The 17,898-nt window shown below is 46.7% G+C and overlaps 1 protein-coding gene across 1 annotated transcript; it reads left to right on the forward strand.

Annotated features, from left to right (window-relative positions):
• The first annotated feature begins 204 nt into the window (after positions 1–204).
• Positions 205–17,747, forward strand: LOC119526665 (ubiquitin-conjugating enzyme E2 variant 1-like). Its single transcript, XM_037825966.1, has 3 exons — positions 205–374; positions 908–1,047; positions 17,611–17,747. The coding sequence occupies exons 1-3, from the start codon at positions 205–207 to the stop codon at positions 17,745–17,747; spliced, it is 447 nt and encodes a 148-aa protein (XP_037681894.1).
• Positions 17,748–17,898: the final 151 nt, after the last annotated feature.

A 17,898-nucleotide genomic window follows, 5' to 3' on the forward strand; every position in this document is an offset into this window, starting at 1 on the left:
CTAATTTGGTATTGTACTATAGCTTCGTAAGATAGAACCGTAAATGGAGACTTGGTGAAGGGTACAAGGAACCTCTATACTATCTTTGCAACTTCCTGTGAATCTATAATTATTTCCAAATAAAATAAAATAAATGTAACAAAATAACAAATAAAAAAACACATAAACTATTGTGTTCTGGCCTTCGAGCAACAGCAACGTAAGATGGCAGCCACCACAGGCTCGGGAGTAAAAGTCTCTCACCATTTCCAACTGTTGGAAGAACTTGAAGAAAGACAGAAAGGACTAGGACATGGCACAGTTAGCTGGGGTCTAGAAGATGACAGAGACATGACACTTACAAGATGGACAGGGATGATAATTGGGCCTCCAAGAACAATTTATGAAAACTGAATACAGCCTTAAAATAGAATGTGGAAGTAAATACCTGAAATTATCAAACTCCAATCCAGTAGCCTTGACTTGAAGACGATTGTATAACAGTGTCGCTTATAAGGGGTGACAGTGTGATTATGAATACCTTGTGGATCGCACTCCCTTTATCTAGTGTATGGATGGATGAATAGAAAAATGAGGACAAAGACTGAATGAAAAATAGGGTGGGAGGGTGGGGATGATTTGGGTGTTCTTTTTCACTTTTTTTTCTGATTCTGATTCTGATTCTGATTCTTTCTGGCATATGGAAAGTGGTCAAAAATAGATTGGGGTGACAAAGGCATAACTATATGATGGTACCATGAACAGTTGATTGTACACTATGGATGTTTGTATGGTATATGAATATAACTCAATAAAACTGAATTTAATTTAAAAAAATAGAATGTGGACCTAAATAACCAGAATCAACCCCCTTTTTAAGATTTGTAACAAAACTTAATATGAATGGAGTTAATATTTCTAATGGAATGGTGGACCCAAGAGCCATATCAGTGCTAGCAAAATGGCAGAATCCATGTAGTATCAAAGTTGTCCTGCAAGAACTTCGGTGCCTAATGATGACTAAAGAAAATCTGAAACTCCCTCAACCACCTGAAGGACAGTGTTACGGCAATCAATCAAAAAGAAAAACCACAGGCTCTCCCCTCACCCCCATTCAATTTAAGCAGTCTTCATTTCCCACAGTAGCAAATTTTCTAGATACGTCTTGTAGACCTCAAAGTACTGGAAAGGAAGCTCCCCTTCAAAGGCATTTTATCTTAAGATACTGTGAATGATACTAATTTTTTGTCCATTTGAAATATATAAGTTGTGCTATAACAAATCATACTTTCAAGTGTAATCACTGTCCATGTAGTTGAACTTCCGGGATCCAGAAAGTACATTTAAATTGGTTCCCATCATAACTGGTGGGGCACATCTAACTCAACTGTGAAGAGACACATCACACAATCACCTGGCTGCTGATTACATGGCCTGGGGTCTCTGTCTTCTCCCCCTTCCCCTTCCCCTGCATTCCTCCTTCCTTCTCCCCCTACAACCACCCTCCAGATTGGGGTGGCGTATTAGAATAGATGTGAAGGTTTCAGGTCGCAGCCTGTAGGACCACTGCTGGGTGCGTGAGAGTGCCTCATCTGCACCCCCTGGTTTCTTTTTTTAACTCTTAAGTGACTACCCCCTTCCAAGCCATCATCCTCTCCCCACTCTCCAATACCACCCTTGGCCGAAGAATAGATTGTAGCCCCCTCTGTTCCCCTCTGACATTGGCCTTTGGTGAGGAATTTTTCAGGGCTTTTCCCATACCTCCCTCTTCCCCCCTTATCCAAGGGTGTTGCTTTTTCCTTCCTCTTCCTGAAGTCCCTTCCTGCACCTTCACCACCCAATGCTTTCCATGACACTTCCTTGCTTTGGCCAGAAGCCATCAGGTAAGGTTAGAAAGAGTCTCCGACCTCCCTCATTTAGTTTTGGAACCATGTTTCTTTACTCTCCACCAGGCTGGGAAATGAAAATTGGGTCCTCAGCCCTGCCACCCTCTGCTGTCATCATCAGCTGATGCATTTCTTTCAGCTCAAGTTTCAACATGGTGAAAAGGTTACTCAGACCTGCCAGCTCTCAGAGTCCTTGGTGGTTAAACTTGGAGAAAGGCCACATGAAGACACTTGTAAGCACACACAATCCCCCTGAATGAATTGTTTTCTTGTAATTGCTTTTGCTTTTAAACATGAAGACGTTTTAAACAGGACCCTCATTTGGTCATCTTGTTATCCATTTGGGTCTAGTTTGGAATCTGACAACTGGAACAAAAAGAACCTTGAATTCGGTGCATACTTTGGTTTTGATGCTGCTGCCTCTCACGATCCTCAGCTGGGATTAGGAAAGAACTCAGTGTGCACAGCAGATCCCTGAAACTGGCGGGCTTCACTTCCTGACAAATTGCTGCATTTTCCTACTTTTCTATTCAGGAACTGTGCCGGTTTAAATGTATTATGTCCCCCAGAAAAAGCCATGTTCTTTGATGCAATCTTGTGGGGCAGACGTTTTAGTGCTGATTAGATTGGAATCCTTTGAGTGTTTCCGTGGAAATGTGCCCCACCCAACTGTAGGTTATAACTCTGATTAGATGATTTCCATGGAGGTGTGGCCCCACCCATTCAGCATGGGCCTTGATTACTGAGCAGTATATAAGCACAGAAAGAGCGAGCTTGCTACAGCCAAGAGGGACACTTTGAAGAATGCACGGAAGCTGAGAGAGAAGCTGCAGATGAGAGACGTTTGAAGATGGCCATTGAAAGCAGACTCTTGCTCCGGAGAAGCTAAGGGAGGACAAACACCCCAAGAGCAACTAGGAGTGACATTTTTGAGGAACTGCAGCCTAGAGAGGAATGTCCTGGGAGAAAGCCATTTTGAAACCAGAACTTTGGAGCAGACACCAGTCACGTGCCTTCCCAGCTAACAGAGGTTTTCCAGACACCATTGGCCATCCTCCAGTGAAGGTACCCAATTGCTGATGTGTGACCTTGGACACTTTATGGCCTTAACACTGTAACTGTGTAACCAAATAAACCCCCTTTTATAAAAGCCAATCATCTCTGGTGTTTTGCATTCTGGCAGCATTAGCAAACTAGAAGAGGACCACTAAATGCTAAAATGTGGATGCATAGTGAAATAAAAGCAATTCATTGTGTCCTGAAGTTTTTGTTTTTTTTTAATTTAGTATTTGTGTAAAACCACCTTCCAAAGCTGCAGTTATCAAGTCTGAAAAACGACTAATGTTTCCATTAATCTTTTTTCTGGGGAAAACCTTAGTTCTAAGGATTTAATATCCTGCAAGTAAAGTTTAATAGTATTTCATAAGCAGACTTTTTATTGTCAGACCATTGCCTGATTTTACTATAATTTTTAAAAAAAGTGTGTGTTACTAAAAAAATAAAAAAATAAAATAAAACAACTATTGTGCTTAAAAGGAAAGGTGGTTTCCTTGGGGGTGTTCCTGCCATCCTCTCAGGCATTGATCCCCAAGCCCTGTAACCAGCCCACCCCCTCTTCCAGTTAACCCAGGACCACATCCATCTGGGAGGATGAGATACTTGCTCCCTGGGCTTCCACGGTCTCGAGGTATTGCATCAAAGCACTCATCATGTGGTGTTGGAATGATCTGTTTAATGCAGGTCTCCCCCTTCCTGGCAGGCAGGGACACTGCATAGTTCATCCTCAATCCCCAGCACCTGGCAAAGCACCTCCTGACATCAAATATTTATGCAATAAGTGTCTGTAGTTCACCATCATGGTCAAAACGAGGCCCTAATGCCTGGCTACAATCTGGCTAAAGAAACTAAAACCAACCACATAAACAAACATAAGGAACACAAGTTAGTGTCACCACTACCAGGACTCACTCCCCTTCCCCAGGGTCAGGCTCCTTGTGTGCTCTAGGGTCACTTAAAACAAGGCTGCCTGCCGCCCTCCCCGGGCACAGTGAGCAGGCAGTCCTGGCCCAGGCAAAGTCCTGACCACTGAGGTTTTCAAGAATTTGAAAACTGACTCTACTCAAATGCCGTGTTCAGCTGCAAGATTAAAGGGGGGCAGGAAGAGGTAGCTGCATATGTTCTCTTGTCCAGGGACATTGCTTTGCCATTTGCTATTCAGAAAAGGCAACAGCTAGATCCTCAACTATCCATGCTAAATTCTCCAAAATTCTACCTAATCTGCATTTTACTTTGCAGGTGAAGGAAGTGTACATTCTTCACTGATGTTCTACCTTCAGTCTCATCCTATTGCTGACAGGGAGGCGCAGAAATGAAACACGGACACAAAATATAAAGTTCTGGGAGCAGGGGACTCAGAGCCTTGAAGACAAAGAGTACCTCCGCTTGCTTCACATCATATTTATTAGCTTCATCTTATCACAGAAAATAGGGGAGTTAGTAACAGACTGAAGAAGGCAGGATAAAGAAGTTAGTATGATAGGGAAGTCAGGGACAGGCTGCGCTTCATGTAGTAACAATGCAGGTGCTGCCCTGGACAGTGTTCCGTCCGGGCAGGATTTGATGTTCTGCACCCCCAAGCACGTCAAGGATGCACTCCCTGCTCAGGCTATTTTCCCACATCATCCTTTGTACCATGGGTCAGAAGGTGAGCAGAGGTAATGTGTGGAGGCATTAGCACTCAAGCTCTCTCACCTTGGGGTGCTGTGCAGAAGCTGGAGAAACAGGCATGGAATTCTGTCTGAGCCATCAGAATATCTGCAAATGAACAGCAGGTCTGTTTATGAGGATCACTGCAATACTTTGAGAGTGTAAAGTAAAACACTAACAGGGTTCCAAGGGAAGGTGCCACAGGAAGCCAGAGGAGGGTGTTTAGCAATAGGGACAAACTCCTGGGTGGAGAGAGCTTGAGAGAGCCCCTAAGGACAAAGGGATAAGGCACTGAGAGTGGAGAAAATGGCAGCACGGGTGCCATGGGAAGCTGGTGGCTCTGAGAGCCCTGAAGCAAGAAGGTGCACGTCTCACTCGCTGAGGCCCCAGGAGGAAGCCTGGCCGGAGGGTGGACAGGACTTGGGAATTTCATAGGGACGGGTCAACAGTTGGATGAGAAGTTGGGGCCCAGGTAGAGTGCACCATCAAGGCCTGGATGAGGAGCTCCAATCTTACGTTTTAGGAATTGGAGAGTCATGTAGTAAGGATTCTGTGCAGCAAAGGAGATGCTGAAGGCTGTGATGAAACATTAATCTGCTCTACTAAGCAGAAGAGATAAAAGGAGCAAAAGTGGAAGTTGATAGGCAGTTCCCTAGAGAAATAGAAAAGAGTGTAGAAGAGTGGGTTTTCAGAGAAGTTACCTAGAGACTTCCTGGGGAAGTGGGTGCAGATAGGCATGAATCTGACTGCCAAATCCTTCCCACCCTGCCCCCCAATGTCCAGTTCCACCCCTTCAAAAAGCCTGCACCCACATGTTGGCCCACAGAGACCCTTTCTTCCTTTGGGTGAGAGTCACAATACCTGCGTCCCTTGTATGGCACTGAATCAGAACAGCGCTGGCTGTATTTAACACCTGCTGTTATTTCACATTTTGTTTCCTCCAGATGTTACTGGAGGCTGCTTGGTGAAAGTAATTGGCTTTATTCATACATTTCTTTTAGATCTATAGAACTGTGCAAGCAGACACTGGGATATCAAAAAAACATATGCAAAATGAATAACCAGTCAGTGATTGTTTGAAGACTTCTTAGGTCTAGAACCCATATTCTGACTGTTTTTCCTTAACTCACTCAAGGTGCTGCAAGGAAACGGGGGGACCTCTGGGAAAGTCTGTCCCAGATGGAGCAAGAGAAACTGTCTGCTACACAGTCTGGCGACTGAATCAGAGGCTAGAAAATACCAAAGATAATTACTTTTTTCCTTAAGATTGATGATGCTTATAAAACTTGTCAGGTTGAGCCTCCCGGAAACCACTATACCTCAGGGCAGAATGGTAACTGGAAAACTTCCTGGGTCACTTTTCAAAGGAAATACATTCAGAAGACATCAGCCCTTCTTTGTGCCTTGTTTGCAGACACTTGGACAGATATTCGTTAAAATGGGGCAGAAAGTTGGAGGATGTGTTGGAGGACCAGTTTTGAGAGTCAATCACAGAGATGGCCTCAGTTAGTATTATAACAAAAAAAATGGTATTGGCCTCTGTGCTTCTTTAACCACTTCCCATTAGAAGATCTTTCAGTGGTAAAGCCATTTATTCTACCCGATAACAATGTTATTAAGGTTGCTTTCAAATCTTAAAGTGAAAGAAAAAAAGCTAGTCCATGCTTTGAAATCACTTGACCCTTTCCTCCTTCAGAATTCATTCCAAACTTTCTCCTTAAGACCCCCTTGATGTCCTTTGTTCCCCAAACCACATTCACACCCATTCTTTCCTGCTGCACAGGAGTCACAGACGAAAAAAGATAGGAAGATCCACAAGCGTGAGGGAGTTGTCCCCTATCCTGGGAGGTTATCAGAAACACAGAGATCTGAATTTCTTCCCAGAGATGCCAAAATGAGTTAACTCTTTAAAAAGTGGCTACCCCAACATATGGAGAGTTCCAATGTGTTCCAAAAAGAGAGAAGGAGCCCTACTATTCTTCAGGGATGCTCAAATGGATGCACCCTTATGAGATGCCAATCACTTCCTTCTGGCTGGTCCCCTCCCCAGCGTCTGTCTTTGCCTTTTCCTTAATGCACTTATGGTGCTACAAGGAAATGGGGATGTTCCAGGGAATATCTGTCTCAGATAGAGCTGGAGAAATCTGCTCCACAGTCCTGATGAATGAGTCAGAGAATAGACCACACAAAGATAAAACTTAAAAAAAAAAAAAAAGAAAAATTTTGCCCTCCACCCCACCACTTCCCTTAACCACCCCCCTACCCTGCACCCACCCACCTCCTCAGCTATGCAAGGAGTGACCATGTGAACTACATGGCTCTTTTAATCTGGGTGGAGCCAACTGGGCCATCAGAGATCCCCTGAAGCAAGCTGACTGGGTGATCATGTTTAAACATATTTCTAATAACTTACATACAGAAAAGTGCAAAAACACGAAAGTGCAATTTAGTGAATTATTCCAAATAGATCACTTACATAAGAATCACTCAGGTTAAGAAGGAGTGGCCAGTGGGCTTCAAGAGGGCCTGTGGGGTGAATAAAGAGATCAGGAGCGTAGCCTTAAGCAAAGCCCAGGGACAACGCTCCCTGAGATGAGTCAAGCCACACCCCTCTCTAGCATTTCCAGGAAAAGAAAAAAAGAAAGCAAGCATTGCCGATGTCCAAAAGCCCCCTTATACCTCCCCCTAGTCACAACACATCCCCCCACCCCAAAGTTAACTACTATCCTCCATCTCTCTTTCTCACCATTTCTGCAAAATTCCCTCAGCCTTACAGACCCAAAACTATCGCTAATGGTCCCTCCCAACAGCCTGGGCAGCAACTCTTGGCATTTTCCAATCTGTCTTCCAACGAGCTGCCTCCCAGTTCTCAAGTCCTGCCTCTCTCCACAACAGCTTCCCTCTCCTACCTCCAGGGTTCTCTGGGCCAAAGGGAAGCATTTCCACAACCCATGTGGCCACCTGATCATTTCCTAGGAGCTGAAGGTCACTACCTTGATGGGTAGGGGCAAGGGATGTGCTTTGCCCTCTGTGCAGGCCAATCAGCAGGCACAGGAGGGGCCATGGAGAGTGCCAGCAACCCAGGGACGAGGTCCAGGCTCACCAGTTATCAACCCCCATCCCTCAGTCATCAGGGAAGGTGCAAAATGGATGCAACATGGATGCCGGAGGGCCAGGATGAGGGCATGAGGTCAGAAGAGGACCCTCCAAATAAGGAACTGGTGGGCAAAGTCTGGGGAACTGGTAGATAAAGCAGAACCTGATGTCTATTTGGAAATGGAGGAAAGAGTCCGGAACATGAGCAATTTCCAGGATATTTGGAAATACCCTGGCTTGAGGTTGCTCCTATGAAATAGTATGACCAAGAAAATCAGACACCCTCAGAGTTGGAGGTCTTTTTTGAAGCCACTTTACAAATGGAGTCTCTAAGAACAGAGGGAGTTTGTGGCCTGCCCAGACCTGCCCTGGAGGGGCTTCCTTTAAGCTGAAAATGTCTTTATGGAGCATTTGCACTGGGTCAGGGCTTTGCCGAGTAGAGGGGTCACCAAGGAAAATTAGGCTCAGTCCCTAGCCCCAAGGGCAAAAGACAAGGGAGCAGGCAGTTCCCAGAGTGTGGTCAGTGCTGGGAGAGTGAGATGAGAGTGTCCACTGACTGCAGCAACAGGACAGGCACAAAAGGCTGGGCCTCTGCCCAGAGCCCTGTAGATGGAGGGGGGTCTGCCTTTGAGTTGGGGCAGCGCTGGAGGAGGGACAGCCTGGCCTGCAGCAGACAGGGAAAGCCCAGCCCACTCACTGCACCCCAACCCTGGCATCTTCCAGCAACTTCCACAAGGTGTCTTGGCTGGAACCAAATGACTGAGAAGGAGATTATAGGAACCACAAGTTGTGGGACCTTGTGGGTAGCTGGAAGAACTCTGTCTTTTACTCTGAGGAAGGTAGGAGCCATTTGGAGGAGGTAAAGATGGGCCAAGAGGGAGAGGCATGTGGGGAGCAGAGAGACAGATTGTGGTGACTTCAGCAATAATCCAGAAGAGAGATGAGGTGGCCAGACCAGGGTGCAGCAGTGAGGAAGGAATGAGAGCGGGTGAGATTCTGGACATTTTAAAGCTGTAGATAATGGAAGTTGCTTACAGAGTGGATGTGGAGGGTGAGAAGACAAGTCAAGGATGACACTGAGGTGTTTGGCCTGAGAATCTAGAAGGATGGAGTTACATTTACTGAGTTGGAGAGGACTGTGGATGAAAGAGATGGGGAAGGAGTTGATGAGACATTCCGTTCTGGACACCATAAGATTGGGGACCCTTGGACATCCAAGTGGACTGAGAAGGCGCAAGCCTCCTGACCCAGACCCACTCAGAGTGGCACTGGTACAACAGAAGTCAAAGGCAGAGGTCTGGAACTTCATTTAAAATAATTTTTTGGACCATGGCTCGTTTTCTCCCCAGGACAATGTCTATTCACAACAAAATGCTCCATCCAATACTGAGGGTTTGTAGAATACTCTGTGGCATGTTCGTGGCTCATCTGTGTTTTCATATCCCAGGTGTCTGGGAATCAACAACGTTCCTAACAGCCCCCCAAGTGCCACTCTGACCTCCCTCTTCCACGTGTCTGTGGCAGTGGAGGGTGCAGCCGATCTCCCCTCACGCCTTCGGCTACAGGGGCCCTTTGCTCACCTCCACCGTTTTCATATGTGTTGGTTCCTTCTTTGCACAGAGGGAGACCGAAGCTTTTCCCTGGACTCTCCATCCCGGTGCAGAGCCTGCCTCTGGGAGTTTCACAACTAAAACTTATTTGTGGTTGCATGCTGACTGCCTCTACTTGAGAGCAAGAGCAGGAAACGTGTGTGCTGACAGTGAGGAAGATGATGGGCACATTGACAAAGCTCCCCAGCACTTGAGTGCAGTTTGGGACAATGTTGATTCATTATTTTATGAGCCACTGTGCATGGTCCACAGGTGCCAATGCACAAAAGAGTTTATCCAGGCTAGCTCTGAGCAGTGAAATACAAGACATGGACCTCAAATCTATGAGGGCTTCCTCAAACAAGCTGTCTGCCCCAGCCGCAGCCCAGTTCAGACTTCCTGCCCAAGTGGGCAGAAAAGACAGCAGGCCTGCTCGGTGGGGACGTGAGTGCAGTGGAGGTGCCACGGCCCTCTGCCCACCACCCCTGCTTATGGGCATCACAGCCACAGCCACACTCTTTGCCCTAGTGTTCAGATGCTCTTCCTCCCCAGGCTGGGCACCCCTCTTTCCCCTCTCAAACTCAGACTCACGGGGCCATCTGAGTGCAGCCCCCTCCTGGAAGCTTAGGAGCTGCATCTCCATGGCCTCTTCCTTCCTGCCACCCCTGGCATGCCTGGGTCACACCCCTCAGCCGGTGGTTCTATGGAAGGCAGTACTTGCTCAAGGAATCTTTTGCCGATAATTATCAAGCTCCCTGTGTCAGCTTGTCTCCCCTGTCATAACCAGTCTTGAGAAGGTAGTACCAAGTATAATGGGATTTTGTTTAGACCCCATTAACTGACATGTAAATTGGTACAACCACTGTGGAGAACTGTTTGGCAATATCGGCTAAAGCAGACTATGTCCTATGACCAGTGCCATGCAGGTCAATGTTGAATAGCTCTGAGAGTGTTTGGCAAATATCTTCTGAGCACTTGCCCTGTGACACTCACTGTTCTGAATGCTGTGTGTCCGTGACTCATTAGATCCTCAGCCACCTGCTTTAGGCAGTTCCCATGGCCGTCTGCCCATCTCACAGAGGGGGAGACCGAGGCACAGCAGTAAGGGGAGGCCAGGTGCTCTCCCAGACAGTCGCAGACACCAGGGGCTGTGCTTTCCTCGCCACCCCCCACCACTGCTCCCCTGGAAATCTACAGGTCCCTGCTGGGAAGTCAGTGCCAAGGAGGGCCTGGAAAGTTCTGACAATCTCCACCCTCCTCCTACACTGGAACCGAGCCTTGTGATCTAGGGGCCCCAGGATATTGGTATAGATTAAAACTAACTGTGGTTGATGATGCAGGAACATCAAAAGGGCCCACTGGGAGGAATAAGAAAACAAAAAATCACGTCAACTGTTCCCTGCCCGAAGCTATACAACCTGTCTCATCTCACGCCCCACTTCCTGCACCCACACACACCTCCAGGCAGGGAAAATCCTGCTGCCTTGGGGCAGAGGTTAACTCTTCCACACCTTTGGGAGCTGTAGAGGCCCCAAGGCCATACTCCCTCCCCTGCTTCCTCAGCCTTCTGCTCTCCAGAGCCCCTCTGGCTGGGCCCAGCTGCCCCCCGACTTGTCCTTGGTGGAGAGAGGGCATGGCCAGCTGTTCCAGCTCTGTGGAATTCCTGCCAAGGCCAGGCAGAGTCAGCCTTTTTCGTTTTCTTTTGTTGATTAAATCCTGTATCAAGTCAGACCTTAGTCCAGGGCGCCAGCTGGAGTTTTCAGGGCTTGGAGAGGCTGGTAGCAGAAAGCTGAGGGGTGCAGCCTGGGGGTGATAAGGTCTGCTGGCTGGCCCCCAAGCTCCGTCCGCCTCTGGGCCTGCTGGGCCCTGGGCCCAGACCACGGTGGCTGTGGGGGCTGCAAGACACTGTCCACTGGGGAGGGGGACACAGGCGCAGGCTGGGGAGCACGAATGAGTGAGAATGCAGGCCGGGGAGGGAAAGATGGAAAGCTCTTCTGAGGAAACAGGGGAAGGAGAACCGGGGGGAAAGAGGGAGCTCTGTAGTGCAGGGTGTCCAGGATTATCTGCTCGCTTAGTGCCAGTCTCAGTCCTCAGAGGAAGGGGCTGCGGTGCCTTTCCTCTCCCTGCACCGGCCCTCACCCTTACCAGACCCACTCATGTGGACCAAACTCCTTTGCTCCCCACGGTGTTGGCATTCACCTGTGAAGGGCTTGTGAGGCATGGCCATGACCCGACAGTCTGGGGACAGAGTTCACTGCTGGCAGTTTGTTCCTTGGTGAATTGTGTGGCTGAGATCCACTAGGTGTGCTGTGCGTCCACCGTGGACAGGCTGAGGCCTGGGCAGGCAGCACGCTGGCAAGGAGGACAAGGCCAGGGAGGGGGACAGGAAGGAAGGTCAGTACAGACACTAGTCAGTACAAATGCTACTTCCAAATTCCTCAGGGCCTCCCAGGGCCCCTCCAGGGAGAGCTCTAACTCACAGCCATCCATCTCCTGACTTGAGGTCCGGGATTTTTCCCCCCAACTTCCACACTCCTCAGGCCTCTGCCAAAGGCCTGCAGGCGTCGATGGGCTTGCCAAGAGATTGTGGAGGTTCCCAGTGTGGACCAGAGCTGAGGCACCAGTAGAAGAGGAGCGTAGCAAGGCAACTTGCCATTCCCTGGCACCTCTGATATTGTAGGGTCCACATCTCTTCTTTGCAGAGTCCCACAATACCCTAGCGGTCACACCCAAGGCACAAGCAACCAAAGAACAAATAGACAAATGGGATCTCCTCAAAATTAAACACTTTTGTACATCAAAGGACTTTGTCAGAAAAGTCAAAAGGCAACCTACACAATGGGAGATGATATTTGGAAACCACATATCAGATAAGGGTTTAATATCCCGAATATATAAAGGAATCCTGCATCTCAATAACAGAAAGACAAACAATCCAATTAAAAAATGGGCAAAAGACATGAACAGACATTTTTCTGAAGAGGAAATACAAATGGCTCAAAAGCATATGAAAAAATGCTCAACTTCACTGGCTATTAAGGAAATGCAAATCAAAACCACAATGAGATATCATCTCACACCTACCAGAATGGCCATTATCCAAAAAACAGAAAATGACAAGTGCTGGAGAGGATGTGGAGAAAGAGGCACACTTATTCATTGTTGGTGGGAATGTAGAATGGTGCAACCACTCTGGAAGACAGTATGGAGGTTCCTCGGGAAGCTAAATATAGATTTGCCATATGACCCAGCTATTCCATTGCTGGGTATATACTCAGAGGAACTGAAACTTAAGACACAAACAGACATTTGTAAACCAATGTTTATTGCAGCATTACTCACAATTGCCAAGAGATGGAAACAGCCCAAATGTCCATCAAAGGACGAGTGGATAAACAAACTGTGGTATATACACATGATGGAATATTATGCAGCTGTAAGACAGAACACAGACATGGATCATGTAATAATGTGGATGAACCTTGAGGACATTATGCTGAGTGAAGTTAGCCAGAAACAAAAGGACAGATTCTGTATGGTCTCACTAATATGAACAGACATTAATGAACAAACTTTGGGAGTTAAAAGCTGACAACACAGGCGATCAGGAGATAGAAAGAGGGCAGAGATCAGCCATTTGATGCTGAAGGACTACTATTCATCAAATGAATGTTTAGGATTGATTGCATAGATCCAGAAATAGATAGCATAATACTGTGTGATGGTAGCACAGTATTGTAAGTACACTGAACAAAGATGTCTGTGAGTAAAGCTGAAAGAGGTGGGATAGGAGAATGTATGACAGCAGAGGTAAAGATAGATGATAAAGACTGGGACTGTATAATGTGGCAAAAACTGGAGTGGCCAATGACTGTTACTAAATATACAAATATAAAAATGTTTTTGCATGTGGGAAAGCAAATGAATGTCAACCATGTAGAAATTTGAAAAAGGGATGGTATTCAGGAAAAAACATAATCAAAGCAAACTGGAGTCTATGGTCAACAGTAACATTGTAATATACCTCCATTAAATGTAACAAAGGCAATACGCCAATGCTAAATGTATATGAGAAGGGGATATAGGGGAGTAATATGGGATTCTTGGTAGTGGTGTTATTTGCTGTCCTTAGTAGTATATTGTATTGTATGACATGTTATTTTTCTTTTTATCATTTTTTCTTATTGCTTAAAAAAAAAAAAAAACAATTTTTCTTGTAGTAATCAGTATGTTCAAATGCTGATTGTGGTGATAAATGTACAACTTTATGATGATACCATGAACAACTGATTGTACACTGTGGATAAATGTATTGTATGTGAATATAACTCTATAAAATTGTAGGAAAATATATATATAGGAGTAAAAGTGTTGGAGAAAACATGGTGAGAGGGATGATGCCTCACTAATATGGACTAACTACAATGTGTAAACTCAGAATTGAATCTTAGAACATAGCCTAACGTGGACACAATAATTCTAATAGTCCCTAGATTGTAAGCTCTTACAGCAGTTAACTCTATCCCCGAATTGTAAGGCCTATCTCTAAACTTTAAGATGCTGATCCCCTAGCGTATGTTGTCACAAACATTGGGACTGGCAGTTTGATGTGCTGAGCCCTCAAGCATGGGACTTGCCCTTATGAAGCTCATTACCACAAAGGAGAGTCTAAACTTGCATGTAATGGTGCCTAAGAGTCTCCCCCTGAGTACCTCTTTGTTGCTCAGATGTGGCCCTCTCTCTCTCTAACTGAGCCATCTCGACAGGTGAACTCGCTGCCCTCCCCCCTATGTGGGACCCGACTCCCAGGGTTGTAAATCTCCCTGGCAACGCAGAGTATGACTCCCGGGGATGAATGTGGACCCGGCATCGTGGGACTGAGAGTATCTTCTTGACCAAAAGGGGGATGCAAAATGAGACGAAATAGTTTCAGTGGCTGAGAGATTCCAAATGGAGTTGAGAGGTCACTCTGGTGGACATTCTTATGCACTATATAGATAACACCTCTTAGGCTTTAATGTATTGGAATAGCTAGAAGTAAATACCTGAAACTACCAAACTCCAACCCAGCAGTCTGGACTCCTGAAGACAATTATATAATAATGTAGATTACAAGGGGTGACAGTGTGATTGTGAAGACCTTGTGGATCACACCCCCTTTATCTAGTGTATGGATGAGTGGAGGAATGGGGATAAAAACTAAAGGACAAATGGGGTGGGATGGGGGGATGATTTGGGTGTTTTTTTTCACTTTTATTTTTTATTCTTGTTCTGGTTCTTTCTGATGTAAGGAAAATGTTTAGAGAGAGACTGTGGTGATGAACACATAACTATGTTATCATACTGTGGACAGTGGATTGTATATCATGGATGATTGTATGGTATGTGAATGTATTTCAATAAAACTGAATTTAATTAAAAAAAAAAAATACCTTAGCGGGACTAGGGTTAGAGTGCTTGAAGCTGGGGGTGTTTTCAGTCTGTTCTGTGTAAATATTTAATAGCTGTGTTACTTTCTCTCTCTTTCCTTCAGTCTCTCTCTCTTCTTCTGTCCCTTCTGTCTCTCTCTCTCTTTAAAATAAACCAGACACACTTCCTAAAAGGCAGAGAGCCACAGGCTCCCAGGAAGCCAGGAAGCCTGGGGAAGGCAGCTGCCAATGGGTGTCTAGATAAGCTCAGCAAGAGAGAGCTGTTCCCAAGGCCTCAGCAGAGGGATTCCAGGCTCAAGCAGCCCAGGCCTTGGAGCCATGGGAGAGTTCAGGAATACTTTTAACTCCAACAGTAAAAAGCTGGGGCCTCTCCATTGGTCTGTCCCCCAAAGGTGGGGAGGGGGGCACAGCAGCCTCTGGCTGGCCCTCCTCCCCTGACATCATCCCCCCATGGCTCAAACACAGCTGGAGGGTCTCTGCCGCCCATTCATTCAACAGACATTGACTGAGCACTGTGCTGGCCCAGGGATGTACCAGAGACTGCAGAAGTCCTTCCCTCCAGAACTGATATCCGGGGGGCTGTGGGGATGGGGACAGACAGGCCCCTCAAGAATGGGGTTGCAGCTGCCACAGGGCTTCCCACAGCCCAGGCCTGAACATGTTCAACCTGGCCTCTCCTTGCACCCTCACTACAGCCCAGAGGGCTAGAACACATTCTGCTGGCGCAGCAGCCTGGGGGACCCACATTTCTTACTGTTCTGTGCTTTTGTCACCAGAACAGGCTGGAGATCGCCCTGCCCCAAGATTTAGAGTCACGGGGTGTTTCAGTTGTAAGGTCCTGAGGGGACTTGATGATGTGGGTGTTTTCTGGTCCGGCAGCCACAATTCGCCTCTGTGGACCTCAGAGAGCCTACTCCATTCATTTTACAAATGGGGAAACCGAGGCTCAGGGAGGCGAACAGCTGCCCCCAAAACACCTAGTTTTGGTTTTTTTGTTTGTTTGTTTTTTAATTTTGGCCTAATTTGAGTTTTACAGAGAAGTTGCAGAGATAGGACAGAGACTTCCACCTTTGTTAACATCTTACGTCACCACAGTCCATTTGTCAAAACTAAGAAGCTGACGTTGGTACATTGCTGTTAACTAAACTCCAGACTTTATTTGGATTCCACCAGTTTTGCCACTAACGTCCTAATGTCCTCTTTCTGCTTCAAGATCCAATCCCGGGAGCCACACTGCACTGAGTTGTCTTGTCTTTTTACTCTCCTCTGATCTGTGGCAGTTTCTCAGTCTTACCTCCATTTTTATGACTGACGATCTTGAGGAATCCTGGCCAGGCATCCTGTAGAAAGTCCCCCAATCTGGGTTTGTCTTAAGAATAAACTGAGCCTATGGGGTTTTGGAAAGAATACTGCAGAAGTGAAACGACCTCACCCCGTTCAGTCAGGGGTCAATGACCTCCCCACGACCTCACTGGAGATGGTAACGTTGATGGCTTGGTGAAGACAGTGTTTGTCAGGTTTCTCCACTGTAAAGTTATGGTTTTTCCCTTCCATATTCCATTCTTTGGAAGTGAGTCTCTACGACTATCCCACCCACAACAGGGTGGGGGGCAGGAGTTAAGGTTCACCTCCTGGAGGAGCACGTGTACACATACGTAATTTGGAATTCTTCTTTATAGAAGATTTGTCTTTTCTCCCCCATTTATTTATTTCTCCAATCATTTATTTATATCAGGATGGACTCAGCTATGTTTATTTTATACTTTGGGTTATAATCCAGGACCACATTATTTATTTTGTTGCTCTAATTGTTCCAGCTTTGGCCACTGGGAGGTCTTTCAGGGTGGTTCCTTTGTCCCTTTGGCATGCCCCAGTTTTTTTGAGAACTTCCTTACTTTCTAGTACTGCAAGATGCTCCAGGCTCACCCTGAATTTCCCTTGCCCCAACCCTAGAATCAGACATTTCTCCAAGGAGCCTTCATTCCATTCCCTGTTCCTGTTGCTATGGGGGTTTCGTGCTTCCAGGCCCTCTCAGTAGCCAGGGCTAGGAAATATGTCCGTACACTAACACATGTTTGCACACGTGTCTATACTCCGTAATGGCTTCTGTATCTATCCATTTGCATTTTATATATATATATAACATAAAGTTCATACTGATGTCTTCAACTCTAATCCGGTCCTCAAGATTCATTCCAGCCTTCCTTTCTTGTTTATCTGTAACTTCCTCCTCTTACAGTGAAAACCCTGTCAGGGAGGCTCCCACACCCACCACCCTTTTACTTATTTGTCCAGCCCCAGTACACTTGTAAGCAGTTTCCGTGAGTGTGAACCTGTACCCCTGTGAGAAATAAGTTTACCAATTAGGGTACAGTGTTTACAGTTCCTTCTGTCCCTAGCCTTAAGATTTTCAGCCAAAACACTATTTTCCACAGTTGCTTGGGTCTGCTCCTGTTACGTCATGCATTTGTGATAAAGTTTGTGTCAGTTATCAATTTATTACCTCTCAGCTCTGAAGGCACCCTTCCATGTAAGCTCTGTGATAAATGAAATTCCTTCAAGCATCTCCTTTAAAGTGAGCACAATGTTAAGTTTTCTCAGTAGAGGGTGCTGGAGGGACACTGCAAGAGAAAGAGGCTTCCTGTGGGCTGGGGACAGCGGTGTGGGGTTGAGGACATTAAGTGGAGCCTGCAACTTTGCAGCCTCAGTCTGATGATGACCTTTTCCACAGCCCTCTCAACACAGAAACCAGATCCCCCACACACAGCCTGTGTGCTCTGCAGGCGTCTTGTCTGCCCTGGCACCCAGACTCCCTCTACAAGCCTCCACGTGGCTCCCAGAGGGTAACGCACTGAGCTGCTGCTCCTTCCGCAAGCCCCCTCCTGACTCACAGGCTCTGAGGGTCTCCTGCCCCACCGACGCCAGGCTCACGCTGCACGTCCACGCCCCTGGCTGCTGCTCGCCTGCTCCCGCCTGCCTTCCAAACCAGCCCCAGCCTCACCAAACCAACAGACTTCTCTGCTCTCCAGTGGCTGGACCCCACCTCCTCCAACGAGGTCTGAATCACTCCCCAGTTTGACCTTGCTTGGGTATGGCTCTCTACCCTGGGGTATATCCTAAGGGGTTTCCCTATATCTTACAGTTACTCCTCTCATAGTTAATTATTCTTTATTGATGCCTCTGCTGCCCTGAAAGCAGTCCCACTGGGAGAGA

The sequence above is a fragment of the Choloepus didactylus genome, chromosome 1 (genome assembly GCF_015220235.1).
Source record: "Choloepus didactylus isolate mChoDid1 chromosome 1, mChoDid1.pri, whole genome shotgun sequence".
NCBI classification, from domain to species: domain Eukaryota; kingdom Metazoa; phylum Chordata; class Mammalia; order Pilosa; family Megalonychidae; genus Choloepus; species Choloepus didactylus.

Coding starts and splice junctions, on each gene's coding strand:
- LOC119526665 (XM_037825966.1), top strand. CDS start 205: ATGGCAGCCACCACAGGCTCGGGAGTAAAAGTCTCTCACCATTTCCAA. Junction 375..907: donor ATGATAATTGGGCCTCCAAG/AACAATTTATGA, acceptor TTCTAATGGAAT/GGTGGACCCAAGAGCCATAT. Junction 1,048..17,610: donor ACCTGAAGGACAGTGTTACG/GCAATCAATCAA, acceptor CACCGACGCCAG/GCTCACGCTGCACGTCCACG.